Source organism: Syngnathus leptorhynchus, chromosome 15 (assembly GCF_054491065.1).
Source record: "Syngnathus leptorhynchus isolate UIUO chromosome 15, UIUO_Slep, whole genome shotgun sequence".
Lineage (NCBI taxonomy): Eukaryota > Metazoa > Chordata > Actinopteri > Syngnathiformes > Syngnathidae > Syngnathus > Syngnathus leptorhynchus.
The window spans coordinates 2,871,092-2,890,359 of record NC_141209.1 but is presented as its reverse complement, the minus strand read 5'-3'; the positions used below and the strand labels follow the sequence as shown (position 1 = coordinate 2,890,359).

The 19,268-nt window shown below is 44.9% G+C and overlaps 3 protein-coding genes across 8 annotated transcripts; 1 reads left to right on the top strand and 2 right to left on the bottom strand.

The window, feature by feature from the left end:
• Positions 1 to 15: 15 nt before the first annotated feature.
• capn3a (calpain 3a, (p94)) lies at positions 16 to 6,718 on the bottom strand. Of its 2 annotated transcripts, XM_085931214.1 has the most exons (22): positions 6,467 to 6,718; positions 6,114 to 6,183; positions 5,707 to 5,825; positions 5,502 to 5,635; positions 5,254 to 5,422; positions 4,996 to 5,079; positions 4,832 to 4,926; positions 4,680 to 4,757; positions 4,223 to 4,383; positions 3,990 to 4,159; positions 3,775 to 3,786; positions 3,469 to 3,677; positions 3,226 to 3,306; positions 2,696 to 2,732; positions 2,358 to 2,438; positions 2,172 to 2,233; positions 2,029 to 2,113; positions 1,552 to 1,620; positions 1,397 to 1,475; positions 1,146 to 1,262; positions 1,011 to 1,069; positions 16 to 889 (listed from the first exon to the last, which is right to left on the bottom strand). In XM_085931214.1, the coding sequence occupies exons 1-22, from the start codon at positions 6,716 to 6,718 to the stop codon at positions 863 to 865; spliced, it is 2,250 nt and encodes a 749-aa protein (XP_085787340.1). In that variant the 3' UTR covers positions 16 to 862. The 2 variants fall into 2 exon arrangements, with proteins under 2 accessions (XP_085787340.1, XP_085787341.1); XM_085931215.1 differs by lacking the exon at positions 3,226 to 3,306 and having other exon boundaries at positions 1,146 to 1,286; positions 2,029 to 2,102; positions 2,176 to 2,233.
• Positions 980 to 19,242, top strand: LOC147045105 (Golgi-pH regulating cation channel-like). 4 transcript variants are annotated; one of them, XM_085931217.1, is made up of 25 exons: positions 980 to 1,316; positions 1,429 to 1,498; positions 1,579 to 1,639; positions 10,669 to 10,714; positions 13,013 to 13,111; positions 14,297 to 14,503; positions 15,011 to 15,068; positions 15,161 to 15,258; positions 15,322 to 15,438; positions 15,535 to 15,582; positions 15,670 to 15,711; positions 15,787 to 15,913; positions 15,990 to 16,051; positions 16,172 to 16,355; positions 16,444 to 16,543; positions 16,630 to 16,723; positions 17,020 to 17,093; positions 17,184 to 17,290; positions 17,418 to 17,476; positions 17,556 to 17,659; positions 17,720 to 17,793; positions 17,997 to 18,061; positions 18,154 to 18,206; positions 18,307 to 18,337; positions 18,433 to 19,242. In XM_085931217.1, the coding sequence occupies exons 6-25, from the start codon at positions 14,396 to 14,398 to the stop codon at positions 18,472 to 18,474; spliced, it is 1,647 nt and encodes a 548-aa protein (XP_085787343.1). In that variant the 5' UTR covers positions 980 to 1,316; positions 1,429 to 1,498; positions 1,579 to 1,639; positions 10,669 to 10,714; positions 13,013 to 13,111; positions 14,297 to 14,395; the 3' UTR covers positions 18,475 to 19,242. The 4 variants fall into 4 exon arrangements, with proteins under 4 accessions (XP_085787343.1, XP_085787342.1, XP_085787344.1 ...); XM_085931216.1 differs by having other exon boundaries at positions 10,669 to 10,890; XM_085931218.1 differs by having other exon boundaries at positions 10,669 to 10,890; positions 14,278 to 14,503.
• On the bottom strand, positions 7,504 to 14,718 carry ganc (glucosidase, alpha; neutral C). Of its 2 annotated transcripts, none has more exons than XM_085931212.1 (23): positions 13,841 to 14,718; positions 13,670 to 13,732; positions 13,209 to 13,311; positions 12,818 to 12,945; positions 12,547 to 12,726; positions 12,451 to 12,472; positions 12,309 to 12,369; positions 12,087 to 12,183; positions 11,414 to 11,585; positions 10,971 to 11,091; positions 10,648 to 10,883; positions 10,187 to 10,393; positions 9,918 to 10,061; positions 9,514 to 9,610; positions 9,345 to 9,446; positions 9,059 to 9,233; positions 8,908 to 8,976; positions 8,686 to 8,750; positions 8,528 to 8,604; positions 8,389 to 8,463; positions 8,125 to 8,238; positions 7,857 to 7,969; positions 7,504 to 7,789 (listed from the first exon to the last, which is right to left on the bottom strand). In XM_085931212.1, the coding sequence occupies exons 1-23, from the start codon at positions 13,867 to 13,869 to the stop codon at positions 7,567 to 7,569; spliced, it is 2,673 nt and encodes an 890-aa protein (XP_085787338.1). In that variant the 5' UTR covers positions 13,870 to 14,718; the 3' UTR covers positions 7,504 to 7,566. The 2 variants fall into 2 exon arrangements, with proteins under 2 accessions (XP_085787338.1, XP_085787339.1); XM_085931213.1 differs by having other exon boundaries at positions 7,504 to 7,786.
• Positions 19,243 to 19,268: the final 26 nt, after the last annotated feature.

Genomic DNA, 19,268 nt, shown 5'->3' with positions numbered 1-19,268 from the left:
TCCACTTGTCAGTCGTAGGGTTGATTTATCGTTTTATTACATTTTTAAACATTAAAATGGCCTTTGCAGAGGTTGACTGCTTGAAACTCTTGGTGAACAACGTCAAGCGAGCAAGTCAAAACACGTTTTGTAGGTGGGGATAAAATGCTTCGAAAAAATGTATTACACTCATTTGACCAAAGCTAGCTAAAAAAAGGAAAAAAGCAGCAGTCCAACCTTTTCTAGCCATATACTCTTCTTCAATTCCTGATTGGAACCTCAAACGTTGGTGTGAACAAAAAAATAATAATAATTGGATCGACAAGTTGTCCACAGTTGAGTCCTCACCTGCGGTTTGTGTTTATGTGTGAGGTGGTGAGGCTCTGTGAGGTATGATGAGCGACGTCAAGAGGTTGTGTGTGTGATGCCTGAGTGAAAAAAGGAAGGAACGATCAAGAGTCATTTCTTTAGGTGACGCAAAACGGCCTGAGCTGAGGAGATAGTGTTGGCGGGGAAAGAACGTTAGGTGTCTCCATGACTGAAAAAACAAAGAGTGTTTGAATTCTTCAGGTGGACAAAAGCACAGAATAAATGCAAAAAAGCCTGTACTTAGAAAAAAAAAAACTCAGAAAAGGTGTCCATGAATGAAAATGACAAGAAAAACTTTGTGGCGGGATGAGGAGAAAGAAAAGTACGGAATAGAAACTGAGGAGTGTTGGCAAGATGGGAGGAAAGACTCATCAAATGATTTCTTGAAGCGGCTTTGGTGACAAAAGTACAGAATCGATGCAAATGGCCTGAACTGAGGAGGAAGATGAGAAGCGGCACAGGAAGTCATGAGGTAAAGTCTTGGCAGGTCTGGTTTTCGTGCAGTCCCTCTTCTTTAGGCGTACATGGTCAACTGGAGCCACTGCAGGGATGAGATCAATTTAAAGTCATGCAAGTCTCACCGTGGCCAGCAGGAGGCAGCAGAGTTAAGAAATGTATTCGTTCCATTCATTCTATACAGATAAGACTTAAAAATGTCGCACTTCCAATACGCTGAGTCGGATCGTGCCATCTCCGTCTTGGTCGAAGGCCTGAAACGCCCCTTTAGGGAGGTAAAATAAAGACGTTAAATGAAACTGAAAATCAGAAACCTTAGGGTGGGAGGAAAGCCGACTTACGGAACATGGCCTCGAGGCGGACTAGGCAGCTGATGAAACTGTCGAAATCAATGTTCATGCTCTCGTTGGCATAACGCATGGTGATGATGTCGTACAGCTGGTTGTTGAGGCGGAAGCCTGAACGGGACACAAGACACATGACTGCACAGTGACAAGAACATTCACAACAGGGTGAGTTCGTTCAACGTCGGTACGAGCGAGAGTGGAGGCGACATAGGTCGAAAAGGCGGTGAACAAAATGGCTGCCATACCTGCGTCATTAACTGCGTTCCTCATCTCGTAGCTATCGATGCTGCCCGACTGGTCGGGGTTGTATTGTTTAAAGATTCCCTGGAATGGAAGAATGTTCAAAAGTGAGTGTGGGAGAAGTTAAAGAATAGTCAGGGACGTTTTCACACTTCCTGACCTGCCATTGTTTGATTTTATTCCACAGGTGGCGGAACTCTTGAAGGTTAAGGCGACTCGTCCCGTCCATCTTAGCCCGCGCAGTTAAGGTAGGCCTAAAACCTTATTTTAAAATCAGCTCATCAGTGTTTTAATTCTTCGCAGAGGATAACGGATATATGTATGAGTATTGCTAAATTAAGTGAATACGTGTTTTTGCGGCATCAGTTCAGTTAATTAGTTAAATGGTTACAACAATACAATAGAGATGCTAATTAGTGGTAGCATGGCTAAACTATGCGAAAACTAACATTTCACTTTGAGTTTACAAAATAGGAAGGCCCTACTGTATTAAATATAATGAATACTTGAGTTTACTTTATTATTGTATATTATTATTCTTTGGAGATTGTTCTTCGTAGGAGAACAGTCAGTAGAGGCTCAACAATTATAATAAAAGCGATGTGGCCCAGGTGTCGGCCTGTTGTGCACTCGATACGAAGGATACGTCCATCAGAGCTATCATGCTCCTGCAGCTCTCCAGGCTGAAGCCCTCTGTACTCAAGTTCTTGTCTGTAGCACGTGATAAAGACCACTCAGAAGTACGTGTGAGGTAACAGTGAAAAGATTTACCGTCGCTACTCACGTTTGATGATGACTCTGTTAAGAACCTTTCTCAGCTCATTGGCAGTGATCTCCATGTCCTGCATGAGGGGAAACTCAAATTTGTCATTTTATTCCAGATGTTAGACTTGGCACAATTATAGTTTTGCAGTGGTGAGAAGTAACAAGGCTCCTAAATAGGCTCCTATGGATGTTTGTACTCACATCGCCAGCAATCTCCTGAAAAATAGTCCGGAACTGCTGGTCCTCCTCCTCACTCTCCTCCCCCACTGAGGCCGGTGCTGGCTGGTGACGTGGAGGTGGAGGTTGAGGTGGAGGTTAGTGTGGAAGTGTGGACAATGAGTTGGTGAGAAATTTCACATATATCCAGTACAGTTGATCTATAAAGTACACACTTCCCTTTTCGCCTTGTATACAGCCATTTATGTTTTATTTCGGTAAATCTAATGAAATGTATGAATAAAATGAATTGTTTAATTTTAAGCCACTAAAAGACGCAAATTGGTTGTAAAAGTGTAAAAAAAAAAATAAAAATCACCTACCACGGGATGGTCGGCCTCAATCCTGTTCTCTATTTCCCTGAAAGAAGACCAAGAAAAAGCGGTCACCATGGTTACTGACAACAACAATAACATTTCACGTGCGGAACATTGACCCAATCAGCTTGCTCGCTGGACGCCGCGTGCTAAGAAAAAGCTATTTGAGCCATACCGCTGAGTATAATTAGGGATGGGCGTTTGATGCTATGAATTTTTGCTTGAATAATAAACAATCTATGAATATCTGGGAATGTTGTATTGTGCTTGAATGATGAACTTCCCATGGCAGACAGACCTGATTAATCGATCATTCCTGATGATCAATACATCCATGCATACCATGCCCATCCCTAGTTATAATCATCAATAATAACTTGTAGCATGTGTGAGTATCCCAGTTGGAGAACGTTGACTGTGGACTCCTGCGCAGGCTCCCACAGTCCGTCGGGCAGACGTTTGGTTGTCCCGGCCCATGGTGGAGGGGGCTGGTGGTGGTCAGCGGCGGTTCAGTGAAGACATATTTGAACGTTTACCGCAGATTGCCCCAGCTGGGTGTGGCTTGTCCTAAAAAAGATTCCATAACAGCCTCGAACTGGGGCCGCTTTCTTCCAGCTCTACAAATCAAATCTCCGTTAAAATGGTTCGTTCTTGGCGGTGCACCTCATCAGCAGTACCCCACTAACCATGACTCACAAACCCACAAGTGCACTTTAATATATGAATAGTTCTTCCAACACCCCCCCCAAAAAGGAACCCGTAAACCAGCGGCCACTCACTCTGACGTATTCCTCTTTTCGGAGAAGACGCGCAAGATGAATTCGCCCTCTTGATGGGGTTCGTACGTGGACGGGACGATAACGTACTCTCCGGGGCTCAGCCGGAAGCGCTGGGTGACCTCGCGAAGATTGATGTACGACTTGCAGCGCGCCTTTGACGAACTGACCAGAAAAAAGTCCTTTGGCATGTGCTGCTTGTTGCCGTGCATCTGGAAGTAGACACAGAACATTCTGGTGGGAACCCTTCCCGATACCATGACGAAGGAGTCACCCCAGAGCTCGGATCCTGATTGGGGACGTACTTACCTCCTTTGGCACCTGTGGACAGACAGAGATGGTTAACAATCAGTAACTGGTGTCCTGCTTGGAAATCAACCACGGTTCTAAGGTCTACTCTGAATCCTCCCAGAAACCGAGAGTTCTAGACCACAGGAAGCCCCTGACCAACTATAGTCTCCATTTTTTAGCATCTACCACTCATTTCCACAATAAATAATTCAACCAGAAGCTGGCTTAGAAACCTCGTAGATGGCAAAGCCAATGGTGAACAGGTTGGCGCCCATCTTGCGCTCTTTCCGCCTGTTCTTCTGCATCAGAGCCACCACGAAGGTGCAGCCAACCTCGTTGTCCTCGGGGTCGTCGTCCTCCTCCAGTAAGCGAAGGCGGTACTGAGGATTTGTCCAGAAAGTGTCTGCGAGGGATCAAAACAAGAGTTATATCAGCAGAAAAGGATTTCGGCGACAGTGTCTCCTACCAAGGTAGTTTCTGCAGCCTCCGGCCGAGCAACCTCGCACCCAACGGCCCTCGTTCACAGAGACGGTCCACTTGTGGATCTTGTCGTCCTCCAGGGCATCGGGGGTCAGGTTGCAGATCTCGAGCTTTGTGTAATTCTTTTTGAAGTCCTCAAAGGACATCCTGCGGCGGGGGAACACGAGTGGAACAGGTACCAGATGAAGCGGAGTTGGGTTTTTAAGGATGCTTAGACTGATGGACGAACAAAACAGATATTTCCACATCTCATCTAAAAAAAGTTTTTTTCCTCCAAACTGATTGTTCTGGAAAAAATAAAAGTTTTCTGAAGAAATGTCTGACTTTGTTTTCATCATCTTAACAAAAATGTATCAAAAGAAAATCCACAGAGTGTATTCAACCTCCTCTTGAGAGACTAAAATGACAACAATAAGATTTACTCTGGTCTCAAAGCACTTTACCAGAACTCTCCGTCTTCCGCGCTCTGGTGTTGAAGCTTGTCCTTCTCAGCCTTGGATAACGCGTTCCACTCCTTTGAGCTGAAAGCGAACACACCAAACTTGAGCCAATATTCCAGAGGATGAACTAGAATTTCTTCGGTAGTGATACAGACTTATCGCTCCATGGTCCGTTCCACTCCACCTGGCCCCAAGGGTTCCTGAGACGCACTAGGCGCACTTTGGTCTCTCTGTGCTGCGAGGGCCGACACTGACAAAGACAAAACATACTGTCACTTCTTCTGATCAAATTTTGCAAGTGACGCTGGTAGTCTTTTACCTCCTCCACCCCCGTCACGGAATATGCGTGCCCCTTCACCAATCCCGTGGCGGTCCGGGTCTCATAGCGAGCAGGGACGAGAGACTGTGGGATGCAAATGTGTGTCTTATTTTTGTTTACATTCGCGATGACATCAATGTTGTTTCTAAAGTCAATTTGTAAGGTCTAAGTAAAAGATCTGACTCAATTTACTCCAGCTTCCAATCTGGTCAAAGTCCCCAGCTACCTAGCAAGTTGGTTAGGAAAACTGAAACTCACATCAATGGAGCAGCCCATGAGGGAGCCTCGCTCGAGAGCTTTCTTCATGATCTTGTAGAGCTCTTTAGGAGCCTCCTTCATCTCGTAGAACTCTGTCACCCCGCCGGTGAAGTCCTCCATGGCCTCAGTAGTGTTGCCACCCTTTAGGGCTTCATAGGAGCCGTGCAGTCTGAACACAAACAGGACTTGTACTTCATACTTTTTGTTCTTGAATGATTCAAATAACTCAAACCAATCAGGCGACTCACTTTGCGTAGGCCTTTTCCAGGAGGGCACTCCAGAATTCGTTTCTCTCTGCTGACTTGGTGAACACCAGCTGGTTGTTGAAGGTGGGGATACGGTCATCGATGACCACGTCCACCCAGTCGCCATAGCGCCAGAACTGCGGAAGAGAGCGAGGACTGTGATCACCAAGATCAGGGTCGCTTGAGTCTCAGAAGCTCCTTGGCCTACCTGGAAGTGGAAGATCCCGGCATAGTCCTGCGTGAAACTCTGGTCTGGAGGAACCACGCGGTAGAGCAGCTTTTCGTTGAGAGTCAGGCAGGCGATGGCGGCCAGCAACCAACAGTCACCTGTGTATTAGCAATGTTAGCACATTCCGTCATCTGACGCAATGTTACAGGTTTTTTTCCACTTATTTATTTGTTTTTAGCCTTTTCAAGCCTTCATTGACTGGCTCAACAATAAGAAATACTGCTGACTGGATTCTCTTCCAAAAGAGTAACCACAATGCGGGGGGAGGCCACATGCAGTGTGGTGATGGGTAGGCAGCGTTGAAGGGAATGCCCTCAGTTTTTTTCCCCCCAAAATTAGACTGAATGTACTGAAAGATTTGACAACAAATTTAAGTATAACCTCACCGAGATCTCCCTGGCAGATGTCAGTACGACTGGCCCCGCCCACGATGAACTGTGGGTTCTCACTAATTTCCTGGACAAAACAACGGATTACCTTCATAAAAATTAAACACGCCTTGGTTCGAACTTCATCAATCAATCAATCAGGTTTTATTGGCCAAGTTTGTAGAAAAAAACAATTTCATTTAATAAGTGCATCAAACTGAACTGCATGGATCCACTTTCAAATCTGTCTGTTTCCAATGTGTAATCAGAATAAGAAATGTAAATATGAATATGGATTTCCATTAATGATCATAGTGCATTCTATCCCCCCCCTGCCCGTCAATCAAACATCCATCCTCCCTCCCTCCTACCTTGGGCCTCTTCCAAACAATGTTCTTGACCTTGTTGGACTTGTGTCCAAGCTCTTTGAAGCCCAGCGACTCAACGCTGGCCTGGAAAGAGTCGTCATCAAAGAGAGTCCCACGCTGAACGTACTCTTGCCGCAGGGCGCCAAAGTCCTGGCTGTTGAGGCGCAGCGGCTTGTTGAGAGTGCCTTCGCCGTCGCGCCGCTCTCGCTCCCGGATGAGCCGGTCGCAGAAAAAGCCAGACGGTGTGTAGGGCATCTCGTCCCCACTCGTTCTCTCTCGCTCACCTTCTATGGTGCGGCTTGTGTGTACGATTGGTGTTTTTTTTACCAATATTGCCACCTGGACTAAAGTTGCCAAGCAGGACGCGCTTGCATAAATCCAAAGAAAAAGTGCCTGATTGGCTCGCCGCGTTAGTGACGCAGCCTTCCCCTCTGACCGCTGGGAAAAAGTAAATTCAGCCAACATACATGCACAGACCGGCACACAAGGCACACATACATTGCGCGTGTGTGTGCGGTGACCATTGGGCTGACACACAATGCGGCGTTGGTCATTGTTGGGTGATACAAAGGCCAGAGGGCCATGCCGGAGGCTATCCAAAGCATGGCCGCTGGATGCCCTGCCTCAGCAGAAGGCATTCAAGCGCTTCTCAATGGAGCTCTGCGTACAGCGGTCTCAGCAAGAACCCATTTGGAGCACGCCAATCCGTGTCAGATAGTCCACGAGAGGGACAAAAACTGGGAAAAAGTATCTCAAAAAACAGGACCGCAAAGGCGTTTATAGGAGACTCGCAATTATTGAAATGTACTGTATTTTGCTTGAAATACATTTGAAGCCGTCCTGTGGTCTTTGAGAGATCTGACAACTCCACACCCCAAGAAAAGAATACATTTTAAAAAACTGGACTGCAGTAAATTTTTACCCATTAAGAAAATGCTGGGTTGCTGTTTATATTTACCCAATTATTTTGGCAAGATACAAACCCCTAGTATCTGTATAATAAAGACAGGAAAACGTTCATCTTCATTTTAAATGCGTGATTTATTTTTTGAGCAGTGTATATCTTAACTCAATCAGTATACAGTAAATGGTGAGACAGGAAGTCAACATATCTGGATGTCCCAGTCCTCGTTTACGCTGAGCTCTAAATTCACGACGTTGAGAGAGCGCCACTCCGGGTTGTAATCGTATTCCACTGAAACATACTCCTCGGCCGAACCCGCTGCGTAGACCCGCACCGCCGACGGCTCTCCCTGCAAACCCAAAACTTCCACCGAGCGCACCGTTGTGCCACATTTGTAGCTTCCCACTTTGTCAGCGGCACTGCTGTGTGACAGTTGTGATGTCACCGCGTTGTGAAGATACGACATGGAGTTGAGGAGGGCGGACTCACCGGCACTGAAGGCGTCCTGCCATCATGTGGAAGGAGCGGAGGCAGAACTCCCCCTTGTCACGGTAGGAGAAGGTGTGGCCATCGTCCAGGTACACCTCACCGTTAGCGGCACCCTGTGGGAGATTGGGCAACAGAAACGGAATTCAGAATTCTCAATTGCGTCTTCACCTCCACCACTACTAAACCGCTGCCAAGAGCCATAACAGAAGATCTGGAATTTTGCCGCCTGGGCTTTTCAAATGACAACTATGCGCTTTGCTCTTCTCACCTGAGCGTCCAGAGCCACCAAGATGGAGAGGGGACTCTTCAGAAGGTCAGTGGTACAAGTCCCCAGCTCTATGGCGCGGATCACCATCGTACCGCCTCGCTGGAACACCGGAATCTGACCACATTGTACAAAATAGACGTTTGTTTGCTACAATGTTGTCTATGTTATTTCTTCCTTTAGGAAACCATGAGATCGTATTTCTCCATGAAAGCGTCAAGTTGACTGAGGTGTCAGAAATGGGACAAGAGCCAAAATATTATTTACCGTTTCCAAAGTAACCGGAAAACTCTGCGTCCCGCCTCCATGGTAAACTGCCCCAGATTTGACGTAATACCAAAGCTAAAATAGAAGAAACACCAGTAAAGTTGGCAGTTATGAACTCTGGAATCAATATTTATGCTACCTGCTCCGCTCCGGGAAAGATAACTTCCAGTTGTGAAACGTCTGGGTCAGTGACGGGATACGCCAGCAGCGCTTCTCCTGTGTTCAACATCAACATTAATTAATAGAACAAATAATTTTAGCGGTGGGTAGAAAAAAAACAAACAAAACAGAAACTACCGATCATGAACTGGTGATCCACGTTGAAGAGTCTCTTCTCCTGAGGGAACTCTATCCACAGAGGCCTGAACATAGAGCAATGAAAATGACTGACTGAGAAGAACCCACCCATCCACCCAATATGCTGCTGAAAACAAAGTTAACAAGGGTCTCATTATGTATTGTGCAACTGAACGACTTGCTGAATGACAACAATTGTATCCAGCAAACAGCAGCACTGACCTGAGCACAGGCAGGCCGTCAGTGTGAGCCCGATAGAAGAGCGTGTACCAGTAAGGCAGCAAGCGGTACCTGAAAATCCAGATGCTTGTCATTTTGGATGAATTTTAAATGAGCTGAATGCAATTAGAGACGAAGGATGGCGAGACTGTACCGCTCTTCAATGATTGCTCGGATGGAGTCGGTCACATGCTTCTCGAACACCCAGGGTTCGCGGCGCGCCGAGTTCATTGACGAGTGGCCTCGAAAAAAGGGCTGCAGGCAGGCGGCTTGGTACCAGCGGATCAGCAAATCGGTGGTCGGCTCCGGGATGAACCCGCCAATGTCGGCTGAAAGGCACAGGACCAAATGTCAAGCTATTCACTCAAGACAAAGATTATATGCTTCAAAAAAACAGCTGCAGATTGTCTTTTAATAAGATCCAGACTGGAGTAACTCACCTCCGGTAAACGAAAGGCCCACTACGCACATGGACAGAGACATGGGGATGGAGATCTTCAGAAACGACCAAATTGCGAGGTTGTCTCCAGACCACACCGCTCCTACGTGACAGAAACTCTTTGCTGATGGTTCTTTTCTTGTACTGGATTCCAAAGTTTATGCACATACCTAATCTCTGAGTCCCGGCGAAGAAGGCACGAGACAGGACAAAAGGTCTTTCTGTGCCACCTGAGCGGGTCAAAAGACCGTCCGCGGTAGCCATATGCTAGGAGAGATAGATTACGAAAAAATCAATTGCGCACATACCTGTCAGTCATTGTTCCATTTTTTTACTTGTTTGATGATCCATTTAAAATGGAAATAACAATATGCACGATTGTAGGCTACGTCTTGAAGTCGTGGATTACATACAATTGTTAGATTACATAAAATCTTCGATTTGATTCCTTAAAGAGGGGACTGACAATGTTGGCTTAGAGCCTCAGGCATCATTACAATCCACCCACTTTCCGTTTCTATCAATATTTGAAATTGTACTCAAACTATTTACCGACATGCTTCTTTCCCCTCACCTGGTGAAAACCGTACAGGTTATGCAAATCACGATGTTCCCAGCCGTCACATTGCAACGTATCTTTAGGCAACGACAACTCGGGCCCAGAGAACACAGTTGGCTCGTTCATGTCAACCCACCCGTGCAACACTGGCGTCGAGCCCTGCATCGAGTAAAACATCACAAAATTATTAAATGACCTTACCTGACCGTTTTTTGAGGTCATCAAATTCAATTATATTCATGATAGGTGTAAGAAGTAGGATGAAAGGTTATTTTCACGCTAACCTTGTATCGATCCAAGGATAAGCACTGGGCGTACCAGGCCCGGGTGTTCGGGTTGCTGAAGTCTGGAAAATGCGAGTCGCCCGCCCAGGAAGTGCCCTTGAAAACCTGCCCCTCTCTGTCCAAGACAAAATGCTTTCCCTCCAGTCCCTCCTTGTACAGCGACCATTCTGGATCGATCATGATAGGTGGATCAATGATAACCACCAACTAAGATCAGAAAACAGAATGACTTGGTTGGTAAAAACACAAGATAGGACTAAAGCATAAAACGGGACCAGACTAGAGGGGACTGAAACTTTGGACAAGAATTCAGATTTACAAGTAAAGATAGGACTAGGACTACAGACTTAGGTTTTAAGATGAGGATTTAGGATTTATTGCTAAGGCAGGTCTAGCAATGAATTAATTCTACTGGAGAACAAATTTCAGGACTAAAGACGAGGACTTGTTAAGTCTAAGACCTTCCTGTTCTTCTTTTCCAGCTGGTGCTGCAGGTTGGCCGGGTCAGGAAACAGCTTGGGGTTCCAGGTGAAGAAGCGCTTTTCATTCGTATGTTCGATGTCCAGCCACATGACATCATACGGGATGTGGTGCTCGTCAAACTTGTTGTCCACATCTGTCATGTGGTCTTGGGTGTCGGTATCCCAGCGCGAATGGTGGTAACCCAGTGCGAAGAGCGGTGGGAGGGCCTGGTACCCTGCAAGGCAAGTCAGTCTGTGTTCAGAAGCGTCTCACTCATTCACTACGGTTACATCTGGGTGCTTGCGATCTGTCAGCCACACACCTGTCAGCTCAGCATACTGGCGGTACATCTGTGCTGGGCTCGGGCCCAGCAGAACCATGCAGTCTATCACGCCGCTCTCAGACAGCCAGTGGATGTTGGTGTGGGGCCGCAGATCGTTTTCCTGGAAGTCCAGAAAATGTGACAATTTTACTTTGGAAGTAAATTGAGACAGGCCTAAGAAATAAGACGGGACTACAAACTAGCGCTAAGAACTAGGATTTAAGACTAAAAACTGCGGTATGACCAAGGAATAACAGCACTAGTACTCGGGGGTTAGGACGATAGACTTAAGTTAGGACTAATGACTAAAACTGAATGAGGACTTAATTAAGACAAGTCAAGAATTGAAGTTTGAAGGCTAAAACATAGGGACATAGGGATTCAGGACTCAAGAATTAGGAAAACAGAAGTGGGACTAAAAACGAGGACTGGATCACCAGTACCTGGCTGTAGTTGACGTGTACAAATGAGTCTGAGGCATTGTGCCAAAAGACTCCCAGAGTTCGGTCTTGCTTGTGAGCCACCACGAGTGGGACGCTGCCGTACACGCCCAGATGACTGTTGATCTCATAGGCAAACACATCCAGGTTGTACAGTCGGTACGGTTCATTATGTCTGAGGGGCGGGGGACATAGAATCAGATATTCGATTACCAACCTGGCTTTTTCAATTGACTGGTGCATTTTGTTCATTTCACACGCACATATCGTAGCGCTCAAATTTGACCTTTGTGTGAGGTCTGTGGTTTTGAATCCGTACATAGTGTGCAGCAGAGGGAGTGTTACTGAAAACGGAATGGGCAGAGATGCAAGTAGGTGGCGAGGAGCCTGTCTTAATTTAAATATCCTCAGACCATTTAAAAGTGCAAATGTAGGTGTGGCAGCCGGTCTAACTCCCACAGCGGCACAAACCGCCTTTTCTCAAGTTCATATTTCATACACATGTATAAAATGTTTTAATGGACCCAATATTCCTAGAATTTGTTGCACTTAAACCAATGACTGACATGTTTAAATTTTTTCGTTTTGAGTGTATTTTGGCTGGTTTGGAGAAATCAACATATCGAAAGAGTTTGACACTGTCAAAACAAGTCAAATTTGGCAATTATTCACGGACCTGGTGTCTGACAAGCAGAGATTGTCAGCGTGTTCAGGTATACCAAACACATCGTGGAATCCATGGAGACACAAGTCAGCCCCGATGCTACTGGGTCCTAAGCAGTAAAACACACACACTCAGCTCGCTCAAGAAAATATTCAAAATATCTTCACCTTCATCCAATATAAACACAAAAATGCCATTTAGCAGCCGGTTTATGCAAATTGACCAAAACCTAACCGTTAGCTTTGATGTCCTCGAAGGTCCTGAATGTCTCTCTCCAAAGGCAGTCTCCCTTCGGCTGTAGGATAGAGAGGCAATAATTATGAACCAAACGAACTTGAAACAGGTTTCAGCTTGTTGTGCCGTATCCTACTCTCACCTCAGTGTTCCCTTCCTTGACCCTGAGAAGAAAAAAAAGCATTCCACGTCATAGTAAATAATTGACTGTTAATTGGCACGCAAATGTGACGCTCACCCCTGTGGACGTTCCCGCAGAGTCTCGAACCACAGCGTTCTTTCCGCGTTGAACGTCACCAGCGGCTTGTCCTCGCACAGGATCTCTACACAGAAAGGTAGACGCCACACGCGGCACTTGTAGAACCCCGAGGCCCAGGAGATTGTCACCGAGTCGTCCTGCCGGTCCTCCAGTCTCACCCTGCCCGTAGAAGAGTTGTAGGACGGCATCAAAGAGGTGAAGGAGCGCATCGAAAAGGTTTTTCCATGAAAGATGCCATGTGTGACCTCACATTTCACGTTGCGGCTCCCGGGTGAGCACATCCTGGACCTTGTAACGCGCTTTGATGGGATTCAGTTCGTCAATGACAATCCTGACCGTGTCGTTTTTGCACGGCGACACGCACACAAGCAGCTTTATCTGTGAGAAAACAATGATACCAATTATGTAACAATTATAATATCAATTATTTTTGGTCCACACACAGGTGAAAAGAAAATAGAGCAGGGACACGCCTTCATTGTTATCTACTGAAAAAACGAAGAAGCCGCTGGTAAATCAACCCAGACGCAACATTTGGCACATTGTAAGTGTTTCTGAAAGTTGGTCAATCTTTTAAAAATGTTATATTCTATGTTTGTTAGTTTTTTTTTGTTTTTTTTTAATGATGATGAACTTCATACCTTTAGGAATGGTTCCAGCAGCTCAAAGCGCACTCCCTTTTCGTTGAGGGCAAGAGTGTGGAAAAGAGCTTCAAACTGCATTTTGGGGCCATTTGTCTGCCGTCTTGGGAAAAAAAATTAAAGTGACACGAGTGAGCAAGCAATATAAATTAATCACTTTTAAAATTTGTTGAAATATTTAGTGTTATTATGATTATTTTTTTTAAATGATTCACTTATCTGGATTCATATTCACCCTCAAATTATGAGAAAATTAAAACGGGTCAAGAAAACATTTGAATACAATACAATTAAATGCTGTTTTAAAACTTCAACTTCAATCAAACATACAGAAATTAATAGAAGAAAATTACATTTGATCTCACTTTATCAAACGTAAATAAAATGAAATTGGGAAATCATATTTAAATGCAAAATACTGCATGTTGAAAATATATTTTGTTTTTACAGGTGTGACATACCTGTAAAAGGCAACCTGATGACTTTTCATAAACTTATCCTTGCCATCACCGCCAGGCACACCACTGTGGAAAACAACACAAACAACAGAGTACAAGAACCAATTTAAAAGAAAAGGAAAAAAAAAGAGTTGCTGTTAAATTGAACGTGTGTCATTAATAGTAAAATGATACCCAGGAATGGGCTGCTTCACATCCACCATGTTGAGTACAGAACAAGCAAAAGATGAAAAAGGGTGTCAAGTTTTCTCAGATCCTCACGAAAAAGTTACAACTTCATGTGTGTTTATATACTGGAGATGACAGCTTCTTTATACTGACAGTTACAAGCTCCAACTCCCACGACTCGTTTTTCTGGAAGTGACTGTCCCCTTTTTTTTTTTTTTTTTTTTTTAAATTATCAACGGTTGTGTTTTATTGACATTTGAAGATTATGACTACAGTATTTTATGTCTTGGTATACACAAGATACGAGTTTAATTAGTTCTGTATTTTAAATCTTTGTATCATAAATAACTTTTCCCCATTGAAATGAATGAAAATACTGATAATCCCCCCCCAACACCCGCTCAAAACGTTTTAATTTTCATATATATATATTTTTTTTAAAGCCCATCTGTCGCCCTCTAGTGGGAGGATCTGACACTACACTAACAAGTCATCAAGTCGGATCCGTGACTGGAGGGGGGAGGAGGCGGATGCTCCATCCAGAACCTCGAAACCACCAAGATGCCAAATAACGCAACGCGATTGTTACGCTTTTTCTTGTTCCTCGCGGCTACGTTACCTGCCGCCAGAACGGCGGAGGTGTCCGTTTGGAACGTGGACGTCAACTCGGTGAGTGTCACCGTTGTTAGACCCCCTCATTATGCGGAAGTGTTTGCTGGCTAAAAAGCGCTGTTAGCTCGTTAGCTAGCTTGCCAGTTAGCCGGCTAGCTGTCAAACAAACTGACGTGTGGGAAGCGTTTTGAGCGTATTGCATTCTCGTTATCCATCGACAATTACGACCTTTGTTCGTAGTAAGAAGACAGTTAAGCTCACTAGCAGAATGTCCTTCTATAACTAGTAGTCGCGCTTTTACCACTGCTGTATGACATTTCTGCACCGTGCACACACAACTTTGACGTGCGACTAGTTAACGTTAATAGCGACGAAAACTTTTAGACGAGTTGGCATCAGCGCAATATGGTTCTTATGACTCCGAATATTCTGGATATTTGCGGGTGCTAGATTGCTTATGGTTGCTAGTGGCGTTCTTGAAAAAATCAAAAAATAGGCAATAATACAACTTAAAAATTGACAACACGGGTTAGACGGCAAAAAATGACTTGTTTGTGTTTTTAGACGCAACATGCCGTCTTTCGGAAGACTCTGTACGCCAACACCAGTATCTTCATGAAGTGTGAGTACTAGTTAGTGTTGAAAGGAGCTGTCCAACAACTCGGATTTGCAACCATTATTTGAATAACTCTTTTTACTCTCCCACCGACACAGTCCAGGGTGACGTCAGCACGTGCGATCGAAATGTGGCCTTCAACATCAGCTGGTACTTGCGTTCCTCCGTGTGCTACAATGAGATCTTCAACACGCCCGTAAGTATCCTGCATGTTGGACACCCAGGCCAGCTGTCTCACCGTATGTCTTCTCTCTTGCAGGACAACAAGGCCATCAACATGTTCGCCATGGAGCACATGCTCAAGGAGGGCTGGAGCGGCTTCTACAGTCAGGGCTACGTCTACTTTGAGAACTGCTCGGCTCTCTTTTTGCCAAAGGTTGGTGACACATGAAGACAGACGGTGCTCAAATCCCCCATCAATTGTTTCCTTGGTGGAGGTAATCAAATCACATCTCATGTCCCTCCCATCAAGGTGTACTATGCCGATTTTAATCCATATCAACCGCTGACCAGCCTAAAGGTGAGTCTTTTTGTTCTTTTTGTTATTCCATCCAAAACAATAACAGTTTGCCTTTTGAGACTTATTTTTCATTTTCCACAAATTCAGAGCGACGCTTCAAACCAGAGCCTCGTTTGGCCTGACAAGCCGGTAAGAAACAAATCGTTTTGTTGTAAATCTGTTCCCGCGTAAAAAAAAAAAAAAACGACGTGCTTGTCGCGGCAGGACTTGGGTGCTGTCGCCAAGGCGTGGGAGGACAGCCCGTACTTGTTCATCGTCAAGGTGCAGCCGCTGTTCCGCGGCGCCGAAGATGACGACTCCGTGGCCGAGCAGCCCAACTTTGCCTTCACCAGTGAGGAGGATTACCCGTCCCGCTCTTGAAAAGTAATCAAGGAAAGAAATACATGTTTTGATTTTTGTTTGCCCAGTGAAAGTGGAGATGAAAGGAACACATGACTACTCCTCCCCCGCTGACTGGCCTCAGATGATGGTGAGTCCCTCAACTGGGCCGAAAGTAACGGGACCCAGCTCTGATAAGATTCAAATTAGATTCTGTCAGTCCTCAGTCACTTCTCAGGTTCTTTACGAGCATATTTGATGTCTTTGGCAGTTCTTCATGATCATGTGCATCATCTACGTGTTCTTCGCCGCCCTCTGGTTCTTCTGGTGCGCTTGCTACTGGCGGGACCTGCTCAGGGTCCAGTTCTGGATTGGCGGTGTCATCATCCTGGGCATGCTGGAGAAGGCCGTCTTCTACTCCGAGTATCAGAACATCCGCTACAGAGGAGACTATGGTGTCTGCCAAAAAAAAAATAATAATTATTGCGCGACGGGCCCATCGACTGCTGCCAGCCCGTCGTAATGTTTTCCCTCCTGTTTCAGTTGAGGGTGCCGTGATTTTTGCCGAGCTGCTCTCTGCTCTGAAACGATCTCTGGCCCGCATCCTGGTACTGATCGTCAGCTTGGGTTACGGTATCGTCAAGTAAGTGAACGTAGTAACAACAAACACTACGTAAGGGAAATGAGATAACACACAAGCGTGTCTTTGCATTTTTCCATCTCATTCAGGCCCAGGTTGGGGACCACAGTGCACCGTCTGGCTGCGGTTGGCTCGCTCTACTTGCTCTTCTCCTCGGTGGAAGGCGTGCTCAGAGTGACGGGCGTAAGTATCCAAATTCCTTTTGTGGAAATGATGAAGTCTTTTTTTTTTTTTTTTTTAAATATCAAATTATTTGATAAATCAAGTTAGTCCTATTTTTTTATCCGCATAGTATTAGGTAATTTTGGAGTTCCTCTGGTAACTGTTCAAGGTCCACTTATTTTATATATATCAGGATTCCCTTAGTGTTTTGATCGAAGTATATCACAGACACCTGGGAACTATTTTATTATATGAAAAAATATCATTCTATGTTTTTTTTTCCCCCCTGTATTGTTACATTGTTCTTGTGTCTCTAGGGCTTTTATGGAACGGTGGCTCTGGTTGCCAACCTCAGTCTCTCCCTCATTGACTCCTGTGTCATGTGGTGGATATCCTTCCAGTCAACCCCAAGAGCGTTCTTCTCTCAACTTGAATATTTCTTTTTTTTTTTTTTTATTCCTTAACTTACGTCCGTCCACATCTTCATCAGCCTGTCGCAAACCACTCGTCTGCTGAAGTTGCGTCGGAATGTGGTCAAGCTTTCCTTGTATCAGCACTTCACCAACACGCTCATCTTCTCAATGCTGGGTGAGGCTCCACTCAAGACCTTAGCCAAGCTATAAATAGTTCTGTGGTCCATAATTTGATGTAAACAATTTAAAAAAAAGTTGAATTGTTTTACGTCTCGCCCGCTTGTGTCCAAATGTGTTCCCAGCCTCCATCGTTTTCATCATCTGGACCACTAAAGTCTTCAAGCTGGTGGACTGCCAGAAGGTTTGTATAAGTTCCTGGAACTTTTTTTTTTCCCTCCAAGTACTGTTCTAGCATGGCTTATCATCTTCTGCCTTTCCAGAGCTGGAGGGATTTATGGGTGGACGACGCTTTCTGGCGGCTGCTCTTCTCCACCATCCTGCTGGTCATCATGGTGCTGCTTCGCCCCTCCGCCAACAACCAGAGGTCCGAATCGGAGACATCCTCATAGACGGATGAAATCTCATCATCGTGCCTTCCTTGCAGGTTCTCCCACTCGCCTCTGATCGATGATGAAGACGACGACGAGGCCAAAGAACCCATGTTGAACGAAGCTTTTGGTAAGCGGTCATCCAGGAGACTGGAATCGGCAATTTGAAAAAAAAAAAAATTGGTCTCAAACGGGCCCATCTGAAAACAATCAGCCATTCGGGGGGGGCGCCGCCAAATTCGTCGCTACCGACGAGGCTGAAACGTGGCCACCAGATGATCTAAAATAGATGCTTTAGATCTCACTCAGCTTTTTTTATCTGCCTATCCAAAGAGGGGATGAAGATGAGAGGATCCAAACCGGAGTCCAACGGCTCTCAGAAGCTCTTGAGTAAAGAGGTACCGTCCTAGCTCGGGTTTCAGTAAGTTCTGACTTTTTTTTTATTTTTTTAATTCCCCTAACATTTGTGCGTGTCTCTTTTCAACACTAGGATGAAGACCTGAAATGGGTCGAGGAGAACATTCCGACAACCGTTGCTGATGTGTAAGTTAATAGCACAGGGCAAGACTGAAAGTGATTTATTATTTTTTTTCTTTATTTTTATTTTTTTTTTAAATGTCCTTGTCTGTTTTTCTACCACCAGAGCTCTCCCAGCAATGCTAGATGAGGAAGAGGTAATGCATGCCCACTCCAATGTTCCCTCCCAAAATCCAAAATTTTTTTTTTCTGTCTGCGTTGACATTCCTCTCACCATGAGCTGTTCTTGCAGGAAATCCTGAAAACTAAAATGGAGCGATCCAAAATGGAGTGACTACCCTAGGACACGGGTAACCCTCCAAAGCGGTCGGAAAGCCATCTGGAATGTGTCCGTGACTTTGCTCTACAGTCGTCACCCACATTCCAACCCCACCCACCACACCCATAAAAAAAAAAAAGTTGGATGGGGGAAACACACAAGATGATATGATCTCCAATGAGCCATTTTCTAGATATTTAATATGGGCTAAATGAAGGAAAGCAATGTTTAATAGACAAATCAATAAATATTACACTACTGCATTTCCATATTTGAAGCCTCTCACTGAAATCTGAGGGCGATCAAGCTATGATGTTCCCTCTAAAGAATGGAAGTATGGCAAGACTTTTCAACCTTTATTGAATATCTAAATTTAACAGTCTATGTGTACTTGCACCATAAAATGTCGGCTTAAGCACCACCCTCTCTCTCTCTCTATCTCTGTCTCGCTCTACCTTCCTTCCCTGCACTCACTCCCTCACAGAAAATTCCAAATATCACAGGAAATGAAAGTAAAATGCTCCATATCAAAAGAATCTTTTTGGTACTCCAATCCAGATTAGTAGTGCACATCATGACATTGAGCTTCTCTGTCGTGTCCAAGCCGATCACATCTCTGTGCAAACTACTGTATATGCCTGGGTATCACAAATGACTTAATTTATGCTTATTTGTCTTGTTCAAATCATTTATTTTGTCTAAAGTCTAACTTTTTGGATGTTTGTCTGCAATGTGTAATTTCAAGCAGTAAATGTCCAGCGAATAAAGTTTTTATTGAAAGTCTCCACTTCACTTTTTTTTTTTTTTCT

Coding starts and splice junctions, on each gene's coding strand:
- capn3a (XM_085931214.1), bottom strand. CDS start 6,718: ATGCCCTACACACCGTCTGGCTTTTTCTGCGACCGGCTCATCCGGGAG. Junction 5,423..5,501: donor CTGGAAAAGGCCTACGCAAA/GTGAGTCGCCTG, acceptor GTTTGTGTTCAG/ACTGCACGGCTCCTATGAAG. Junction 1,070..1,145: donor CCGCCTCGAGGCCATGTTCC/GTAAGTCGGCTT, acceptor ACCTCCCTAAAG/GGGCGTTTCAGGCCTTCGAC.
- ganc (XM_085931212.1), bottom strand. CDS start 13,869: ATGGTGGATGTGAAGCAGCCCATTCCTGG. Junction 12,184..12,308: donor CGAGGACATCAAAGCTAACG/GTTAGGTTTTGG, acceptor TTTACTGCTTAG/GACCCAGTAGCATCGGGGCT. Junction 8,977..9,058: donor CGAGCAATCATTGAAGAGCG/GTACAGTCTCGC, acceptor CTGGATTTTCAG/GTACCGCTTGCTGCCTTACT.
- LOC147045105 (XM_085931219.1), top strand. CDS start 14,396: ATGCCAAATAACGCAACGCGATTGTTACGCTTTTTCTTGTTCCTCGCG. Junction 15,439..15,534: donor CGGCTCTCTTTTTGCCAAAG/GTTGGTGACACA, acceptor CCTCCCATCAAG/GTGTACTATGCCGATTTTAA. Junction 16,544..16,629: donor TTGGGTTACGGTATCGTCAA/GTAAGTGAACGT, acceptor CATCTCATTCAG/GCCCAGGTTGGGGACCACAG.